The sequence below is a fragment of the Pseudomyrmex gracilis genome, unplaced genomic scaffold (genome assembly GCF_002006095.1).
Source record: "Pseudomyrmex gracilis isolate BER0280 unplaced genomic scaffold, ASM200609v1 scaffold_232, whole genome shotgun sequence".
Lineage (NCBI taxonomy): Eukaryota > Metazoa > Arthropoda > Insecta > Hymenoptera > Formicidae > Pseudomyrmex > Pseudomyrmex gracilis.
The window spans coordinates 1,169-22,694 of NW_018020816.1; the positions used below are offsets into that span (position 1 = coordinate 1,169).

The window sequence follows — 21,526 nt, forward strand, 5'->3', positions numbered from 1 at the left end:
TGCTATGTGCACAAATCTCCAAGCAGAGAGAAGACTGAGAGCAGCCAGGCCCACAAGAGAATGTATACTCGTTTTTCCGCCCTTTAATCTCGTGTTGGTTTTCCTCTTCTCTTTGTCACGTGGTGTTTTACTTTAATCACGGTTTTAAAGACACGTGACTGAAAGTACATTTAGTCACATGTTGTTTTTCTACTATCTTAGATAAGAGTGACAACAATCAATATTGGAAGGATCGATTGTGATTATTTACTCACGGTTTTTCGGATAAGATATATAAATTTTAATAAAACAGAAAGTGCAGTTTTCAAAGAACGAAATTCTAAAAGTATGTGAAATATATATGTAAAATTATTATTAAGAAGACGCTTTAGAGGTAGTATTGTCAGAAAAACGATCAGATATATATATAAAAATGGAAAAAAGAAAATATTTTTCTATAGTGATAAAACAAATAAAATTAATCCTACTACACATTGTTTGCGTTATTCAAATCTGATTTTATTTTGTCGTATTATATATATTTGTGTCATACGTACATGAATTAAATATCCGATTAAATTTGTGTGTTTTATGTGCATGTGTGTTGTTTTGTGTAAAATTTAGTGTGTGTTGTATTATATTAAATTCTACTAACAATTTAAAAACGATTTCAAACCTTTATCACATTATCTGTTACATACATGGTGGTAAAGTTTTAACAATTTTAATTGTTTACTTACAATGAGAATACAGCTTTCTGAAAAATTCAGGCTAAGAAAAAATAGGATTTACACTTTTTCGAGAGAGAGAGAGAGAGAGAGAGAAAGAGAGAGAGAGAGAGAGAGAGAGAGAGAGAGAGAGAGAGAGAGCAGAGTGTATATGCAAGTAAACTCTGACAATAGGAAATCAAAAGTAATCATTAGTGAATATTTGTGATACACATGTTTCTTTCACATTGTTATTACAATACTCGTGTTTAAGTACAGTTTGTACTAATGTACCCGCGCGAGATATAAAGGAATATAGATTGTTAGATAAAACATTGAGAGAATCGCGTTTAACGCGCGCCATCTCTTCGAGACAATACAATCCTTGGTCGATTGGGAACAGGCGTTAAATTGCACGGAAAGATTGCACGCAAGAGATTACGATTACATACAGCAAACGACTGTACGTGTATATTAACACACATATAGATGTATTATATATTAAATCACACTAAAACGCTACTGATCATGTTTTGTTTTACTTAAACTTGTTTTACTCGCACTGTTGAGGATCTCTCTTAAACATAAGTAATAGTTGTTTTTTTAATAGCTCTTGTTAGGCACTATGTTTAACTACAAATGTTAAAAATAATTAAAAATAAAAACATCAATAACTATTTATGTTTTATTCTATGTTTTGAGAAAATGCTTGGAAAAAAATCTACAAGCAACAGACGAAGTCATGGATGGTCAAAAAGAGAAAAGGATAGGCGAAAAATTTTATTTACGTCTTAAAGTGAACTTTTGATGCTCTGCACGAAGTTAGAGCTAGCATTTGCGTACACTGAATTTGAAAAACGATTCGAGCTACAGATTTTTTTATCTTCCTGTCATTCTCACAAACCACGTGCGAGATTCAAAACAAACGATAGTTTGTACGTTATTGTGATAATATTTTTCACCAGCAAATTACTGTTTCATGCTTTAAAATTTCAAGATAAAATGTTTTTCTCAAGTTTGTTAGAATCGTGTATGTACGTCGTTACCAAATTTTGATATGCTATTTGGTGATCTGCGTTTACTCTAAAGAGTTGTCCTTTGGTAAAATATACATATTCGCCAGTTCATTTATAACAGCAACGTGAGCATTAATTGCCGGCCTTTAAAAATGTCCTCTCAGTCCTTTCTTTTTTTGATGAGGTATTATTGATGTATCACGTGTCTTCGTGTTAATAATAAGATCACGTAATAGTCGCGAGATCACAACTGTTCGGATTCGAAGGCCACGTTATCGATGCCGTTCATCATCGCGGCCTTCTGCGTGCCCTTCTGCGTGTCCACAATTCGTGTGCTCGACGTCTTGAAACCACCGTGATCTGTCGCGTCCTCGCTCTTGTGATTGATCATAGCTTCGGGTTCCTTTTGTTCCTTCATCATACGATCCTTACGGTGCTCCGTGTACAACCAGCTGAGCAAAAATGTAATTTTTAACATTATATATTCGCACAGTTTTAAGTCGATACCGTAGTATAGGTAAACTTCTCCGTAAACATGTTTGTCTGTTGTTACGAAGATCGACATGAGTTTGTTACGGATAATACTCACAGAAATGCAAATACTGCAGGCATCGTCATGCATCCCCCGGCGATGAAGAATGTTCCCGGGAACGTGTCCATAGTCGCCGCGTAAATGGCGCTGTACATCGGTCCATAAACAAGTGGCATCAGCGACTCGCACACGCCGAACAGCGAGTTGACTTTACCTGCGGAATTGCGTAACGCGTCTTAGTTTTCGGGAAGAGGCAATAAAAATTGCGTTCAAAATTTTCTCGGATCATATTAGTCCGGACAGGAAAGATCTTGTTAAACCTCGCTTGTGCTGAGGGAAAAATTAGCCACGTCGTCATTGCCACGTAAATGTAATTTGGTGTCTAAATTATGTGATTTGCACGAATCGCGAGATTAAATCGAAAACACTACTAAGTGGTACTGAAATATTAGTACAATAGTCGTAATTTTTTTTTTTTTTTTTTTGTTAAGCTCATTCTCTTTAAATAGACTGACTACGTCAGTCAATTTTACTTCTATTTATTCGTTTAGTTTTTAAACTGTTTAATATGTTTTTTATTTTGTATCTTGTTATATAATTATAATAGCAATATGTTCGACATTATAATATTTACATAATATTTTGAAATAGCGTTTTTTTACCGAGTTCTTCCGTAGGCACGAGCTTGGAAGCTATCGAACGCATGGCGATGAAAGAAGTACCGTTCACGATCTCCACAATGGCGGCTGAAACGCGCGTTAAAACGTTAGAGACACTCGGAATTGTGATTGTACGCGATTGTACATTTTAATATATGTAGTTGTTAGCCGTTTTTTTTAAAAAAGACTGACCTACGTAGACCATCCAGGCGGATGTGGCGAACGCGTAGACGAAACCTGCTAAAATTTTGCTTATGCAGCTCATGATACCCACGATGGCGTCGTCTATCTTGAGTATGTGGCTGAAGATACCGACGGAGATCGCGGTTCCTGCGCATTTGAAAGAAACACCTCCGAGTTGTGTTTTTTTTTTTTTTTTTTTTTGCAAAACAATCGTTAGAAATAACGATTTTAGTGAAAGGAAAGCGAACAAAAAAATGGCAATGTGAATTACAGTAATCCGCTAAGTTGAAAACAAACGTGAATAAATGGAAGAGAAACTGGATCTGTGCGCTGAATTTGCGAGTGAAACTGGATTTGCGATAAAAGTCGCGATTCATCGACAAGTAGAAAGTTTTTGGCAAATTGAAAGTTCATGGCAATCGTGCTGAACATCATAAATATTATCAAATCATTTCCATTCGATTATTGCAAAACAACTGCGCCGCGACAGATTTTTAATTCTTACGCGAGACAAAGTCTTATTTACTTTTATTTAGCTTCTCTTTTCTTTTATTTTATTTTTATGAAAATGTTTTTCTTATATTTTATAAATGTTTTTTTTTCTTATTTACTTAAGTGTTGTAAGCGATTGTAAAAGATTATTTCTCAAGGCAAATTCTTCCCTTCACAATCCGTCGAGATAAAGTCGATGATTCCGCGCTTAGCAACGATCGTTATTTATTTTCTTACGTAAGACGCATCATTCGTTTGCTTTCATCGATCCATGAACACAAAAAAGGCTTGAGGTAATAATAAACGTGATTATAAGAATAGATCTAACAGTTATCTACGGCAACTCGGTTGCAAGACGTGTAATCTTCTTCGAACGATTATTTACATATCTTCGCGCAAAGCTTGTGGCTTGTGTGACACGTATTCAAAATATCGGTAAACTTGATGAAAGGTAAACTTAATGAAAAATCAAAGGAGGTGATTTTTTCTTTAATGCTCTGACTTGCACAACCTACGTTTTTTTATTTGAGACAATCGTCTTACCGATCAGATTAGTTACCATGCCAAACGTGGAGAACATGCTGAACGTCACTTCGTTCCAGTTGTATCGGTACCTCATGTAAAGATAGAGAACCGCCATTTCGCCTGCAAAAAAAAAGACATATTACCTTGATATAACAACGTTTTTATTAAATGCATAATAATTCCTACATTTCTTGGTTGAGAATTATCACGTAATGGCCATATCATTTGATGCGTATTAATAAAAATCTATAATCGACTTACGTAAATTTCGCGCGATTAAGCAATTTAAATTCTAATGACGTTTATATTTAAGTATTCGTTATTGTGAATTAATTTTCTACTGACATACTTATCTAAAATTACTTCTTGGAATTCGGATTTTTCCCGGGTATGTAATCGCGCGCGCCCGTCATCTATCGCACACGTGTTTAATTCGTTTGATGCGAGTTGTGTTCATTTGTCAATTGAGTAACTGCGCACAATATTCTTCAAAAAGAAATTTAAGAGCTTGACATTAGAACTGATTATTTGAGAGCTAAAACATTAAATTTCCGTCTCTTGAAAATCTTAAAAATTAAATACAACACAAACAGTTTGACCTTTAAAAATTAAATTTAATTTGACATTTGCAATATAGATTTTATCGTTTAACGATAATATTTAAATAGTTGTCGGCAATAAAATATCGTAGAAGCCTGACTGTAGCAATATTTTACGAATTCACCCGAGCGCAACGGTTTTCTTTTCAATTACAAACGATTTTCAAACGATTACATCGGCAGCAATTAGACCAACAATTGCTTCCTGCAGTAATACCAAGTTAACTACGAAGGTCAAATGCAACGTGAGTATTATGTAAAACGATGATCTTTTGCAAAACTAAAAACATATTCGATCGAGATATGCACCTCGAGATATAGCGGTGATTATCTAAAATTTATACGTTTGAATGTCATTTCAAGAAACTCTTTTCGAGAAATAATTAAAAATTTATGTGTACACGGAAAAAACAGTTTTGCTATTAATATAAGCAAGAAAAATCTTTGAATCTACGGAAGTTTTTTGTTTCGTCAACAAAATATTTTGTTGGAAAAACAAAAATCTTATATAATAAACTTAGCAAATGGTTTTTGCTGACCATATGGCAACTAATTTTTTTGCTATTCTAGCAAATCTGTTTTTCTTCGTGTATGCATTCTTTTTTTTTTTCTTAAAGATTTCACTGAAACAGTGTTTGCACAATTTTAACGTAATTAGCGGGATTAGATTAACATCGCATGAATCCGCAGACTTTGTAATTCATCCCGTTAATATTCGTTGCGTGTTTCTCGCAATATGACGCGATATTGTCGACGCGGTGCCGCGTATACAAGATTTATAATGAAAACATACAACACACAGTCGTACTTTCACCGCGTGATTTTCAGACGAGTAGAGATCTGAAATTACATCGGCGGTATATAATCCGCCTAGCGTATAGTCCGCCGTTACAGAATCACATTAGCATATTATACTGGATGGATATTGTGTGCAACTTGACAATAAGTGCGCGATTTTGCGAGCGCGCTTGTTGTTGCGTTTGTGTTCGCGGATTTATATCTAACATGTAATCTCTCGGAAAATATTTCGCGAACATTGATGCTACATGAAGTAGCACGTCGTTAAACAATGTTACATGGACAAAATGATGAAGAATAAAAATAATTTATTTAACAAAATTTTTATACAGCCATTTAGCGCGCGATTATTTCAAAAAGTTTGTATTGAAACTAACGCTGAGACAAATGCACATTATGTACATTTACGTGCAATTTTTATCCCTTTGTTCTTCTGATAAGTCGCAAGTTTATTGCACTCGCGATCTATCTCATGTAGACGCTATCCGTTGTTTCTTCATTAATATATGTCGATAGTTTTATCGATTTCTATCTTGTCAATTTAGTATTTTATCCATGGTGTCGATATTTTTAGATATCTTTAGATATATATTTTTAGAAAGGAAAATTTTTAAGAGAATAACAATATCTTTCTCTCTTAGTTACATTAAAGAAAAACATAGTACACTAATTAAAACTTTTCTCATTTGACGTGTCTTTGAGTCTATCGTTGTGTTTGTTTCGAAACATTGAATCCTCTCAAGAGTGTTGTACCAATGACCGACAGTGATCTTATCTCCGATCTCAAAAATAGCTCACCCGGATAAGAGCGTTAATTACATTATTCTTTTGAGACATGGTCTCGGCGACGACGACGACGACGACGACAATGAGAGAGAAAAGCAACATCTTTTACAGTGTTGTACAGGTATATCCGCGTTAAGGCATTCGAAATCAGGAAGACGTCCATTACACGGAATTGTTATAAACGTGACGAGAGCCGCGTCACTTAGCAGCTGGGATATAATACGTACTAATACGAGTACCGAGACATTGTAACGACGGGGCTACCTATATAATTAAATTGTGACAAGGGCATTCGCGAAATGTGCTGAAATTGTGCTTCGTCGCCGTACGAACGCGCACGATCGCATTAAAGTCGCGAGATAGCCGAGCTGTAACAAATGCACGCTAATTGAAAAATTGAATGATTCGAGTGGTCGCGTGCTTCGACAAGAGCCTACCAGCTGTGGTACATCGAGATCGACTGTGCATTGTTGCCGGTACCGTTCGCATGTACTACAGTACGACAGTACTTGAATGCTTACGGATATTCTATCTTGTCAATACATTGATTTACAACTTTTTTATCTCTATCTCAGATTTTTGCCTCGGCATGTCCTTTCTAATGTACGTAAAAAGCCGTAAAACCAGCTTTTGCACGATTGCCCGGAGATCGGAAGCTAAAGACTTTACGAGAACCTTTATGTAAGGGGGCACAACGAATGTAATTATTTGTCACTTTTTTCTTTTCTCATTATTCTTGCGAGATTTGTGACAATTGTGCGCGGTATTGTTTATTTTTCTTTTCGAAATAATTTTATATTTTATATTTTTTTTTTGCGAAAATAATATTTGTGCGTATTCAGCGGCGTTTAAAAATACGCGAAGCATTTGCGAAGGAAGGTGCGCAAGGCAGCGCGCCGCTCGTACGTATAACGTATGTATCTCTAGCTTTGCATACACGTCTTCTCTTACTTTCCCCTCGCGTACGATATATTCACAGTGTCGGACGTAAGTAATTACCTATGGGAATGCGCACAGTTACTGCAACGCGAGTGGCGAGATTAACGAGAGTTGCGACGAGTTTTTACCGCGTCGCGGATGCACGCGGAAAATGATAGACGTGGGTATTTTATTTTCAACAAACGGCAACACATACCGTTTAATCGGTCTCTTTTTAACTCAATTGAAGAGAAGATATTTTTATTGCATCGTTTGCATTTTAGAATCTGAAATCGCTTTACATGTTTTTTTTTTGCGGACTTTAAACTGTGTAAAATGTTAAATAATTGCGGTATTAATTCAAAGCATTGATCACTCGATAAGCATCTCGCGAGAAGATTAGAATTCAAAATGACTCATTGGCATTTGTTTTTATTACGCTACGATGTTCTACAATGTTGTCGTTTACCTATGATTTAAGTGTTCCAATAACTTATAGATTCTTCGAAATAATTAAAGGAAGATAAAAAACAATTAATCCGAATGAAAATTATTCCAAATAAATATTAATGACAAAATGACGCAACTGAATTGGTTATTGTTAAGATACAACATATGGTAAAAAGTAGCACAAATTATTCATGGAAATAATCATAGATAAAAACGAACATTTGTAATGAAATATAGAGTATTCACATTTACTTTAAAGTTTTTGTGTATATAATACTTTTATTTTAAAATATCGTACATATAAATTGCTTTCTTTTTTTTTTTGCTTAAATAATTTTACATTTTCACGTTAAATGCAACAGACACAAAACATCGAAAATAACGAAAACGGTCTAAAAGAATTTATTCGTTCAAAAACAACTCACCGTAAAGAGGCCCGATGACCACCATGACAACGACCATGAGCACGATAACTCTTTTCCGACGATTGTTCGCCCCTTTCTTGAAAGCCACGCGAAACGTCTCTTCGATGTGCCTCAACGAGAAGAAGTCCAGAATGAAGGCGCACACCGACATTCGCTTGTCCTCGCTCGGGAGGGATTTTTTTCGCGCGCGTTCCGCGAACACCCTCGGCGGTTCCTTAATCACCACTAAGCCGTACACGAAGCTCATTACATAGCACACCATCGAGATACTGAAAACACCGTAAAAACCTAGTTTGGTGTACAATATCCCGGAGAGGGCCATGCCGATCGGCACGCCAAGAGATAGAAAGACATTGGCCGCGCCGATCCTGAGCGTCCTCGACTCCACGGACGTGATATCCGCGATGTAGCTAAAGATTCCCATAAACATCGTGAACCAACCGCCTGTCAACGCCGGCCACAACGCCTCCAGCACGACCGCTTCCATCGGCAGTTCGTAGAACCAGTAGGTACACGCGATCAGGGTGACGCTGCTGAAGAACTCGCCGATGATCGGCAGCAGCATGCACGGTTTCCTCAAGCCGGTGCGGTCGCTCCACGCGCCCATGAAAAGAATCAGGATGGTCGGCAGGGCGCTCTGCAGCGGCGTCTTCCAAGTTTGCATCCGCGCCACCAGTTGCTGCACCGCTGTCTCCTCGGCTTCCAATCCTGTTGTGTTTCTGGCGGACAGGGACGAGCACACGTCGTCCGAATATGCCAGGTTCACCCGGCACGCCTTCTCCAGAATGAGATTCTGCACGGCCAGCGACGAGAGCACGCTGGGGATCACGTAGCACGCGACCATCGGCTCAACGGTGATGTTGCTCGTGAGGAAGGACCATTTCTGCCGAATGCTCATGGACTTCCAGGTGACCGCACTGTCAGACTTGTCGCTCATGGAGTTCGGTTGCTTCTTCTCGGGATTCTCCTTGGCAAGCCCCGATCCGGGCGCGCCGATCGTCGTTGTGATCTCGGACATGTCTCTCGTGAAGAAAAGGGATCACAATAAGCACAAAACAGAGACTGGAGTCATGTGAAGTTTTCGGACTGTCCAAGCGTACGATCGACTCGGGATCATTAAGCAATCGTCGAAGAAGACCTCCACATAGGTGACTTCTGGCTTTTTGGTTTTCCGTTGGGCGCGCGCGAAAGAAATCGCACGGTGATCCCGCGGCTCCCGGCTAATGCACCATCGTGCATCACGACGCTGTCTGTCTCCTTCGTCCACCGGTCACCGGCCAGCAGCAGCGTGTACCACCTCTTCTCTCCCCGATCAAAAACTGCAGCTCGCTCTCGTACACGGTCCAGCCTTCGGCGCCGCTTCTGTGGCGCGCGCTAGCCGATCCGTCTTCGTGCACATCTACTTAGGCACTAAGCACCAGGCACGCGGTGCTCCGTGTCGGGCCAACTTTGTTCGTTAATCCACGACGATCTGTCGCGGCACACACGCGGCTGATGCCACCACCGCCGCCTGCGGAGTCACTTCCGATTCCGCCCCACAGCAGTTTTCGGGTCAAGGTCAGTCAGTCCGCGACGACGTCGGTGCTCGCGCTACTGTCCGAGGCTATCAGAAATCGGTCTGCCCGCCGCACCTTTTATTCCTCCTCAACGTTCGCCTGACGATTCGTCGTCATCCTCGTTGTTTTCTTTTTTTTCTGACGCGTGAGGAGCATTACGATTACAGTTGTGATTGCAATTATGATCTCGACATGCAGATGTCTTCCGCGATGACCAATCATCATCACGATCGTTCTTCGTGGCGTATCTTCACGGAAGTTTGCCTCCGATAAACGTCGCGCATTACATAAGGCCCAGCATCGGTGACATGTTGACAAACGGACGGCGAGTGATGATTATCATGTTCATCTTTCTGTCGAGAGAATACTTGTTCTTGCGTCGGCGAATGATGATCTTCTTCGGCTTCATGTTCACGATTCGACGGTACATTTTCGCCAACTTCACGCGCGCGTTAGGTCAAGGACTAGAAAGCGCGTTGTTGATCACAACACGATCTTCGAAGTTCAAAGGTATTTCTCGCGAACGAGGTGGGAATGTTTAGGATGCAATCAGCGCTGGCTCTCGCTAGGACCACTCGCTACGCAAACCGTACGATTACCTTGTGAAATCTGTTGCATAAGATTTCTTTCACTGAAAGATCCATCCAAGTTGATTGATCGCGCAGCCTTCGAATCGTCCTCGACACGTTCCGCTTGTTGCGAAGATTCTTCCTCTCACATCAGATAGCGCACGCAGGCTTGCTAATCCTCTGTTATCCGACCGTTTCCTCGGATAACTTCGGACAGTCGCGCGAAAATGATCATTTTTTTTCTTAAAGGCCACGTGCTTTTTTTTCAATGAGAGAGAGAGATAGATAGATAGATAAATAGATAGATAGATAGATAGATAGAAAGAGAGAGAGAGAGAGAGAGAGATTTGTTTCGAGAAAGCGCGAATCCGGTTGCAGCGACGAGACCGCTATGGTGTCCGATGTCGAACGGATGGCAACTGAGCGTAAACAGGGAGCGTCGTTGAATCGCTGCCGCGCGTAACTCGACGAGGCGCTGTTAAATGTGACAATTCGTTGATAAAGTAATCACTACGACGCACGGTCCCAACAGTCAGAGCCTATTTTAGACAGGGCCGTCCACCCAAGTGCCATATTATATCTACGGTGAATTCGAAGCTGTTCGCGCATCATCTCTCGTGACGCTCCCGGTTGCGACATGTAGCATATTTCTCGCTCGCGTCGAGACTCGCGCGTGACGTTGCTTCGCGATTTTTCTCGTCTCTTCGGCGTCCCGTTAAATCGTCGTCTCTCCCGTCGAGTCGTTTCTCGCGAAATTGTTTCTCCGCCTCAATTTGTCGGATCTGCCTGTTTTTCGCGATCGCGTTTTCCGTGATTGGAAAAATCGAACCGACGAGTTCTCGAGAGGACGCGAGGAAAACGGCGATATCGGCGAAAATCCGCAAGGTCGCGGTTTAGGGACGAAAGGCAGCCTAGAGGCGGCCCTGGCTCTTAAGTCTGACGTATAACGCTGTCAAGTGAGTAATGCTCGCAATTCCACAACGATACTTATAAAATATTCGATGCAGAGCTGTCACCGGCACTTCTGTCTTGATGTTCGAGCGGCGAGGGTGCGTCGCCGCTGATCGTCATTGTTGAAGAGCCATTCTCTTTCGCCTAGTCATGGTGGCCGCGGCGGCCCGCGAGAGATGTACGATTTTTTTTTTTTTCTGAGAATCATCCGCGTTATTCGCGTTTCGACGATCGACAGGCATCTACGGTAATGCATCGCGTAATAACCTGTCACTACTATACCACCAAAAGTATTTTATTCTCGCTCCGTTGAACCGGTACACGTGGATTTCCAACAATAACCATGAGGCTAGCTTACGATTCCGGATTCCGCGTTCGGCGCATAAGATAACTTTCGATTTTTTTTCCCGACTATCGAATTAAGTGGGCAGAAACGATTTCTCCTGTGCGCGCTTTTTTTTCGGCGCATTATTGATGCGTGATGTGGCTTTTAGGTCATTATGCTCGTTTTGTTTATTTCGCGCTCGCCTTGCGGACGAACTTTCACTAATCACTTATCAATGACAGTTGGACTGAGGTATATCTAGTCTAGTAATAATGTATGTTCTATATAGATAAGAATTCAAAACAAAATATTTATCTTACATGGTTCAATTACAATATATTTTTTGCTTCTTATATATCTATACGTATCTATATGTAGTATCTAAGAGAAATATTTTGTTTTATTTCGATTGAGAAAGAAGTAAAAGAGAAAGGAATATCAGAGTAATTTATGTATGCAACGATTGTAGCATATATAATAATTGTTTTATTTTGTTTTCGTTTCTTATATAATATTTTGAAAGATAAAAATTACTCGTATTCGCAGAAAAATTAATGTCACAGAATCGATTATAATAATTTATTTATGTGTACTGTTAAATATGATGATATTTATACGAATTTATTGAACATGGACTTGACGCAAATTGAGGTTTTGCTCAATCGACACAGTGATTATTCGTGTTTTCTCGATTTATTTCTCTGACTTCTTAAAAAAATAGAGCATAATTTTCCAGTTTTGCAGTTCTTTATGCTTCAGCAGCTTGTTTGGAGGTTGTTGTATGCTATTCAATTAGATTTGACCGTGAAATGCGTATGAAATTGCGTGTTACATCGTGCATCTTCAATCGAGTTAATGTATGACGAGCACTTCGTAATCCTTGAACGATAACTCTTCGCCATCAAACGGAATGTACAGACATCCGTGGCTTTGTTGTACCTAAAATTATTTTAAATATTCTATGTAGAGCTACAGCTTACTCTGTAAAGTTGCTTCCTGTACAAAAAAGAACGACGAGAAAATAGCGCGAAAATCAATTCCACGCACGCAAGATGCAGAAAAATACAAAAGAATTGTTAAAATCCAAAATTTAAAAGATGCGTGTTTTGTCGATAGCATTTTACACTTCAACGAGTTATTTGTACACCTGAACTATCCCTAAAACTAAGTAATTACCAAAAAGACCGACCTTGCCAATTGTTTGAGCTCCACTATGGAGGACACGGCCGACGTACAGAGGTTCTCCGTCTGTGGTTTGACCGCCGATTACCGCATCCGCTGGCACCTCACCGTTGCTGCAGAACTGCCATGCAACTTCGCTTTGACAGAGGATCTGCAATTATTGCAATATTAAAATTAGCAGGGCTTACTTACAAGAATAATTTCCGTATAATTTTCATAATTATACAGCTTAATTGCTTAAATGTATACACAAATGAATAATTGCTTATTCGTTATTTCTGATAAGACAAAAATTAATGTTAAATCAATTTAATGTTTGTTATCTTTCGGAAGTCTTTGAAGAATCGAAACCAATTTAAAGACCACCTTTGAAGAAAAAACTCATACCTCGAGATCTTTACTTCGATCTATTGATATGATTAATCTTAACAAAAGTTTTGCACTTTGAACATCTTCAACTTTTGGTGCGCATTATGTAACTTGAAATTTTTTTTGATCACTTGAAAAGATTAGAGAAAATTACTGATAACGCTTGAGCAGGTTCGAGTAAATTAGTCGGTAAAAACTTTACGTCGACGAATTGTCATGTAAAGTAACATATAACATTCCCAAGCGGGATAAATTAACGTTATTGTTATTTTTTGTAATGTCACGAAGAGTGACATAACGTTTCTGAGCGAGATAAATTGTTGTTACTTGTGTAACTCTGCACATTTTTATTACTTATTTTTGTATTCACCTCAAATTCGTCTTTCGGATGTTCCTCGCCGTTATGACAAACATAAGCGACGTTCTTGTCGGGAATCACTTTTGCCGGCAACATATCACCTTCGTGGTAAGCTCGGCCGACGTAAATTGTGCTTCCATCAGAATCGCGGCCGCCGACAACCGCATTTTGTGGCAGCGACTGACTACCGGTACGATTTACCCACCTATAACCTGTAACAATGAAAAACTCGTAGTGTAACAGTTAAAAACATTGACGTTAAGTAAATAAAGAAAAAATAATTAAACATCTATATCCAAATGTTTTATTAAATCAGATCGACTAACTGTACGTGTAAGAAGTTTAGAAGAAGTACGTGTTGAGAAGAAGTTAAGATAAGAAAACAAAAATGTGTCATTTTTATTTACATTATATAAATTAATATCGACAGAGCTTTTATATATATTTTTCTTTTACATTAAAGACTATTAAAATGTTAGCTTAGAATTAAAACTGACGCACGACTCTTATTTCACATAATATTATACATACTAAGAACATTTGGCGCACGAACAAGTGATGTATATTTAACAAACGTGCATTACGTAACGTTCAAAGATAACAAAACTGAGGTATGTTTCGTAGCAATCAATATGATAAGACTCTTCAGGTCTTCGTAATCGATGATTTCATCTTTTATACACGTCTATATTTGTCTTTATAGCTCGTACGACACGTATGCTCCAACCAAAGCAATTAGCATGATACATCGTTTAAACTAGAGCAAATGAAAATTGTTGAATTGAAATTGATGAAGAAAACAAGAATGAAAAACATTATTAGGTAATTATTTGATGTACGACACACCCACGCACGTCAGTCTGTACAGTACATAATGAAATTAGTGTAAGTATATCTTATGTAAGTATGTCACATAATTGTGTGCACAAAAGAGAACTTAAATATATAATAATAGCGTGTTAGAGAGAGAGAGAAACAGAGACGTGAAGAATTAAGAAAAAAACTTGAATTCTATAAACACATTTGTTTATTTATACTATTTATTAATTAAAAAGACATACACTTAAAATGTTTTAAGACTAAATGTATTAAATATGTTAAATACGCGATGTGACAGTTCAAAATCGTATTGTAACTGTAGATATTCGTATAATAGCAAATATCGACAGCATATTGTTTACCAAACAAATAAGAGAATAGAATATAAATTTTGCGAGAGTTCAATGTTCCTTATATCTAATCCTATATCCTATATCCTTATTCTAACACGCGCGCATATGCACTTTATAGAGAGAGGTAGAGATTTTCACTCACCTGGCATTATGGAGATCGATCCGACACGGCTGAAGCCTCAATACGAGATGATGCTTATCATATCTGAACGCTGAGTTAAAAACCTCGTGTAATCTTATCGCTCTAACGCAATCTTATTTGCCAAAAGTCTTGTTCCTCTTCTTTTTCTTTTTGTCTCTCTTTTTCCGCCAATGCGATGACATACTGTTTGCTTGAAACGTAGTTAATAATATGATTTATATACTGTATTTTTTCCATCGCTCCAGATATTAGATATCGATTTATAGAACTTATCTGTTTACGAATACAGTCACCACTTTATCGATTTCTACACATTTAATACAAAATTCTATGTAATTTTATTTTATATGTTAAAAAAATGAATAAAAAATAGATGAAATATGTACAAGTGATAAAAAATGTTTACAATAGAGATTTCCGGTTTTTTTTTATAACAAATCTAATATATTTCATCGTGTACTAGCTATTGACATGTAAGTTTATGGAGCAAGAAGAGGTAAGAAGAGGTAAGAGATTGAATTCTATTAAATTAGAATTAAATTTCATTAAATTAATTAAGAAAAGTGAAAGTGGATTAGTTGAATTAATTTTATAAATGTATATTCTCTGGTAATCTAGCACAAGCAGCTCAGCTACGTAAGACTATTCCGTCTTTTTCCTCATCTTGTCAATATCGCTTTTTCACTTTTTTTTTTTGCCACTTAGACGACGGAAATATTGTTAATCTTCATTACATCATAAAATACGGACTTGCGGTTCATTGGTTCATATAGTCAAAGGTTTTAGATAAGTGAAGAGTGGTGACATTGCCGATGTGCACGTTAACTTGAGGTTTCTCATGAATATCTTTCAGAGGTCGCAGATAGTAGACGCAAATAGTCTCACGTGGAGTGTAGTAGAGTATGGTGAAGGAAATAAACAGTTTATACGATCATATTTTGCGTATTTTATTAAAAAGACACACGTAATTTTAAAATGAAAGTTAAAATCTTAAGTAGAAATCCGGACACATATTTACGAGAAACTAAACGGGATATTCACAAACGTAAGTTAGATCACGAGGCTGTCCTTAGGTAACCTATGTGTGTGCGATAAATAATTGAAAAGCTTGGAAGAAGTGGACCTTGTGCTCGCAAAAATCGGTTTGACGGTTGATACGTTAAAAACAATTACATAAAAAAAAATTAAGTAATTAAAAACTTTTGTTATTTGCAGTTCCTAGAAATTATGATCCCATTCTACATCCCTTCCAAGCTGCGCGAGAGTACACGCAGGCATTGAACGCCGTTAAATTGGAGAGAGTCTTTGCAAAACCGTTTGTTAAAAGTTTAGATGGTCACAAGGATTCAATAAACTGCATGTGTAAACATCCTTCTGAGTTGTCTGCTCTTGTAAGTGGTTCCTATGATGGTGAAGTAAGAATATGGAATCTTACTACGGGAGCGTGCGAACGTACAATTCTAGCTCACGATGGCATTACTCGTGGCATTATTTATGTGCCAAATGGAGAACAGTTAATTACTATTGGAGATGACAAAACAATTAAGACATGGAATGCTGTTACTGCTAGTGAAAATGAAGAACCCATAAATACCATTGTCAGCAAAGTAAGCAATGTTTTGTTTTTGTTTTCTTTTTTTCTATAAGGTGTGATTTTGAGAATATTTACATACATATACAAAATCAATTTCTTTAAAACTAATTATTACTACATTGATTTACAGACCATGTTGACTGGTATAACACATCATCAGTTTAATCCAATATTTGTTACCTGTGGGGAAGTGTGTCATATGTGGGAAGAGACTCGTAATGAGCCAGTTCGTACATTTAAATGGGGTGTAGATAGTTTGTACGATGTAAAGTTCAATCCTGTACAATCAAATCTTCTAGGTATTATGTAATACGGATTACAATTTTGCTTTACGTTATTTAGGTATAAGAGTCTAGAGCAAGGTCTTATTAAAAACATTGATTTTTATTTTTAGCTTCTTGTGCGAGCGATCGCAGCATAATTTTGTACGATACCAGAGACACAGGTCCCTTGAAAAGAATAATTATGAAATTAAGGAGCAACAAACTCTCTTGGAACCCGATGGAAGCTGTGACTTTCACATGCGCTAATGAAGATTACAAGTGAGAGAAGATAAATTATAGTGATAATTGTTCATAGAAGTTTCGCAGAAATTTCACGAATTTCTGTGTTACGAATTTCAGTTTGTACACCTACGACATTCGAAAGTTGAAAACTCCAGTGAATGTACATGTGGATCATGTAGGGGCTGTAATAGATGTGGATTACGCTCCGACAGGAAAGGAATTTGTCTCGGGCAGTTATGACAAATCGATTCGTATCTTCGAGGTCAATAAAGGCCATTCGCGAGAAGTGTACCACACAAAACGCATGCAGAGACTCACCTGCATAGCCTGGTCGTTCGATAACAAATACATAATTAGCGGTAGTGACGAAATGAATCTTCGCGTGTGGAAGGCCAAAGCATCGGAAAAGCTGGGTATTGTAAGTAAAACATCACGGAACATACAAGAATATTAACTTTGTGTAAATAAAATAATAATATTTTTGTTTTGTTTTGTTTTTTTTTTTACAGTTGAGACCTAGGGAACGAAACGCTCGTCTTTACAATGAAGCGCTGAAACAAAAGTTTGCGGCCAATAAGGAAATTCGTCGAATTGCGCGCCACCGACAAGTGCCGAAACATATCTACAACGCGCGAAATGAATTACGATCGATCCGAGAGAAAGCGTTACGCAAGTACGTACCGAATTCACAAATATTCACGAATTTTATCAATCCTGTGAACAGGACTGCAATCTTAACAACAATATTGTTTTGTCTTTTCCAGGGAAGCCAATAGGCGTTATCATTCCAAGAAGGGGGCCGTGCCGTACGTGGCGGAAAGACAAAAGCACGTTGTGTCTCAGGAGTAAAAGAAGAAATTTCATATTATATATATATACATGTATATATATATATATTTATTGTAATAAATAATTTCTCTTGTGACATTATACAACGCATCACGAATAAATTCATAAAACATTACAAACCTCAAGCAGTGAATAATGTCATGCGTAAGCGTACCTTACAACAGTTAATATGCTGCGTTTCTCGCGCGATTACTTCAGCACGCATTAGTCGGTTTCGTAATACAAATATGTTTCTTCACTTTTTTCTCTGTCTTTGTCTCGGTAATATTTTAACTTCGTGTAAATCCGAAAGATCTATTAAAATTCTTGTGTACGATCTGATTGGTCGCAGGATTATTTAAGAAATATAAAACATTTCTTAAATTTTTAATATTTTCATACGGTGAAATTTTTTTCTCTTCGTGTAAGTTTTTGAAAATAATTCATACGTGTCATAGATTCAAAAAGCTTCAACAAAAAAATATTCTTTTATTATTATTATTATTATTATTATAATGACTTAGCAATTCGCGTTATTAAAGCGTTCGATGGAGACACATTGCAGAAAGTAGCAGAAAGTCGCAGAAGAAGAGATTCATATTCGCACAAATCTATTATACATATCATACATACGATTTTGATGCGCCATATGCATCTTTCTGAGCTTTCTCCCGATCCCAATGTGTCATTAGATATATTATAAATCTGAATACAAATCTCATCGTTCTTGATGGAGTTACATTTATCTGTCTCTCGTCTAGAGGGGATTGAAACTGTTATCACTTCAGAGAATGTAAAATCCGATGCTACGAATACGGAAAAAAAATATATCTCGCTGCCGCATTTATCTTTTTTTCGCATCTATAGCATTAAAATATACGATCGCTGTAGTTTTAATCTCTTTTCTTTTCTGTATATGAATCTTGAGCGGTTTTGAGCTTAATATACAATTAAAAATATTACATTGGCAGTTTTATTTATTTATTTATTTATTTATTTTTTCGAGTTCGATGTATTCAATAAACGCTTGTGCGTAACAAAGAAACCGATTATTCACTCGAAAAAGTATCTTCTCAGACGTATATAAAAAGTGCCGCGCGATTCTTTTGGTCGCCATAAATGGTATAAACAGTGATAAGTAGATGTTTGTTTGTTTGTTTGTTTTTTTAGTTTTTTTTTGTTTTTTTTTACGCGAAATCGTATGATCTGCATCATCGCACATAACTATATGCGCGAAATTTCTGTACAAGACTAGGTAGTTGAGAAACTAAATTATTTTTTCGCTTACATTATTCCGCATTTCGCCGAATCTAAGTTTCGAAGAAGTTGTATTTTCCTCTTGTTATATTTTTTCATGGATTTCATGCCCTTTACGAATCTTCTTTGACGCGTTTACTAATTAAATATATATATATATATATGTAGAAATATGGAGTACAAATAATTAATATATATATATTTATATATATATATACATATAAACACATGTGTATGTGTGTACATTAATACAATGATCTTCTTCAGGGACTAAAAATGAAAAACAATTTGCTCTCTTTACTGCCTGCTTACAAAACTTGCATATTTTTTATTTACGTTTATTTGTTTAAGAACAAGAGAGAATTTGATTTTAAATATCATAAAATTTTCTTAGAGATTATACAATTTTCTAACAATAAATTATATTTTATAATTTTTCTCGAATTTTGTTGAAATAATTGTGTATATAAATAATCTATTTCACTTTTAGTCCCGATTACGATGATACATCATCTGGATTGCAACTAAATGATGACAACGGAAGAAATCGGATACACAGTCTCGATAATGAATCAGTTGTCCTGATTTTGTTCCCAAGCTCGAACAGTTTTGTATGTACGGTTCGATTCTCGCGGTCAGGTTTTCGAGATACAGAAAATATGTAACGACCACGTAATACGTAACTCTAAACCTCGTTTGATTTCGCAGTCCAGAATTCAAATATGTAGGAAAGGCGATTAATTTTAGACGGTTTATCTTTCATGGTATTAAAATAATTCAGTTTTTCCGATTCAATAAAAAGATCGATATAAATTATCAAACAATTTCCAACGTTTTGTTTTTTACAAATGATTAAATTATCGCTTCAGTCGAATAAGAGAGTCAGAAGTTATTTATAAAATCGCTTTTGAATCGCAAACCTAAATAGTTGAAAAGATGGATGAAGAAACATATTTTTAAATGCGGTTTTCCAGTCTGAAAATAAAGTATCGATTGTTCTATTTGCAGGACACTTCCACATATAACATCTTTCCACCAAATTACGTGTTACAAGTTTCAAACGTTCTTGAACATCTTTCGAGATTATACGCGCGCGTGTTATATTATATTATATATATATATATATAATTTACTTATTTACGTGAAATTAGATCTTCAAGTTAAGAAGAAAATTATTTTCGCAATTAATTCTTTCATCCATCTTCTCAATTTTTCCAATTACTCAACACTCTTTTATTCATAACAAGAATATATATATATATATTATACGAATCGTTTGGTATCATTCAACTATCGAGAACGAGATCCAAACGATAACAAAAAAAAAACGTGGTTTTTACCTTTTAACACAGAGAAACTTGCAAAAAGATACACGATAAAAGTTCGACATTTACTCCGATCAAAAGTTCGACAAACTTTTTTATTTTTGTTTTTTTTTTTTTTTATTTTTTTAACACACGTTCTACTTAATTTGCTATAACAAGTTTACAACTAATTTCTCGTCAAGAAGCGTGCTGCAATATAAAAGATCCATCCGTCTTCCGCGCGCGACGTTCCTAATCCCATTCACGTTCATAACGCTATCAATTATTAAATTATCTCTCTACGCTACGTATCTTATCGTTATTAATGACTTACGAGTATATATCACTGGTGGCTGTGCGAGTCTTTCCGGAACATAGACTTGAATAACTAAGCGTCGCCCGAGTGTTGTGTACCTTTGTGCTGTGTGTGCCGATCATTTTGCTTCAGAGATATCTTTGCGCAAACGTTAAGGTTGTCTCTTCTCGCGATCAATGGCACAAAATCAACCCAGGTACAAATATACCGAACGAAATTGCTTCCTCTCGATCCATGCCACGTAAATCGACGAATTTCACGTTCTCGCGATGAGAAAAACAAAATGCACAAATCCTTCGAATTGTTACTATGTGTATCAGCGCGAGTTTATATTGTTCTAGACGTTCAGATCGGCCATCATTTTGCGAAAGTCCGCCAGAGTGTTGTAATCCGGATCCGAGTCGATGTCCGCGAAATCCTTGCTGGAGTCGGTCTTGACGAAGCTCGGATTATATCGGCTTAACGACAACGGGCACGGTAATAATTCCGGCATGACCGAGTGGTGTGTGATTAGCGCGGTGAGCGTCGTGAATTCTTTCGTGAAGCCCTGGAACACACAATGTTATCGATTTTTACGAAGCTTCGTGCCGCGGCTAATTTTAGTGCTTTCCGAAATCTACTTTGTCTCTTCTTCGCAGTAATTGTTGCGAGTACTCATAAAATCTTTTTATATTCTAGGTTTCATTTAATACGAAAAAATTAACCGTACAAAAACAAATTTTATATCATATAATTCTTGTGCTCTGTCGCGCACACAAATTTTTAATAACAAAAAGTGTATATTAATCGTTTATTTAAATATCATATTTTAAATAGACGGTGTTAAATATTTATTACGTTTGAAAATTTGCGTTCAACGCAAACATTACATTAAAACAAAATTTTCAAAAAAACATCTTCTAAAATTCTGTTTAATTTATGAGAGTTCAATTACAACGAGAGTTCATTGTTTTCATTGTTATGCGCCTACGTGGTATTATTACACATGTTACAAGCACGCATTGTATAATGGTGAAACCGCATTACCG

The 21,526-nt window shown here is 37.0% G+C and overlaps 4 protein-coding genes across 14 annotated transcripts in view; 1 reads left to right on the forward strand and 3 right to left on the reverse strand.

Annotated features, from left to right (window-relative positions):
- Positions 1–484: 484 nt before the first annotated feature.
- Positions 485–11,803, reverse strand: LOC109858991 (solute carrier family 46 member 3). 2 transcript variants are annotated; one of them, XM_020436786.1, is made up of 6 exons: positions 8,070–11,803; positions 4,112–4,213; positions 3,086–3,223; positions 2,897–2,980; positions 2,292–2,448; positions 485–2,154 (listed from the first exon to the last, which is right to left on the reverse strand). In XM_020436786.1, the coding sequence occupies exons 1-6, from the start codon at positions 9,085–9,087 to the stop codon at positions 1,947–1,949; spliced, it is 1,707 nt and encodes a 568-aa protein (XP_020292375.1). In that variant the 5' UTR covers positions 9,088–11,803; the 3' UTR covers positions 485–1,946. The 2 variants fall into 2 exon arrangements, with proteins under 2 accessions (XP_020292375.1, XP_020292376.1); XM_020436787.1 differs by lacking the exons at positions 2,897–2,980; positions 3,086–3,223.
- Positions 11,804–12,027: 224 nt separating this feature from the next.
- Positions 12,028–14,798, reverse strand: LOC109858992 (natterin-3-like). Its single transcript, XM_020436788.1, has 4 exons — positions 14,694–14,798; positions 13,392–13,591; positions 12,660–12,803; positions 12,028–12,409 (listed from the first exon to the last, which is right to left on the reverse strand). Exons 1-4 carry the CDS (start codon positions 14,698–14,700, stop codon positions 12,323–12,325), a joined length of 438 nt encoding a protein of 145 aa, XP_020292377.1. The 5' UTR covers positions 14,701–14,798; the 3' UTR covers positions 12,028–12,322.
- A 759-nt stretch (positions 14,799–15,557) lies between these two features.
- On the forward strand, positions 15,558–19,270 carry LOC109858990 (DDB1- and CUL4-associated factor 13). The gene is made up of 7 exons (XM_020436785.1): positions 15,558–15,738; positions 15,909–16,300; positions 16,418–16,586; positions 16,682–16,829; positions 16,911–17,211; positions 17,303–17,466; positions 17,558–19,270. The coding sequence occupies exons 1-7, from the start codon at positions 15,669–15,671 to the stop codon at positions 17,640–17,642; spliced, it is 1,329 nt and encodes a 442-aa protein (XP_020292374.1). The 5' UTR covers positions 15,558–15,668; the 3' UTR covers positions 17,643–19,270.
- Positions 19,271–19,278: 8 nt separating this feature from the next.
- LOC109858989 (tensin-1-like) overlaps positions 19,279–21,526 on the reverse strand; it is a 62,643-nt gene continuing 60,395 nt past the window's right edge. For all 10 annotated transcript variants that reach the window (XM_020436775.1, XM_020436776.1, XM_020436773.1 and 7 more), the window contains one exon: positions 19,279–21,045. In XM_020436775.1, coding sequence (XP_020292364.1) covers positions 20,836–21,045 — 210 coding nt within the window. In that variant the 3' untranslated portion in view covers positions 19,279–20,835. The remainder of the gene's footprint in view (positions 21,046–21,526) is intronic.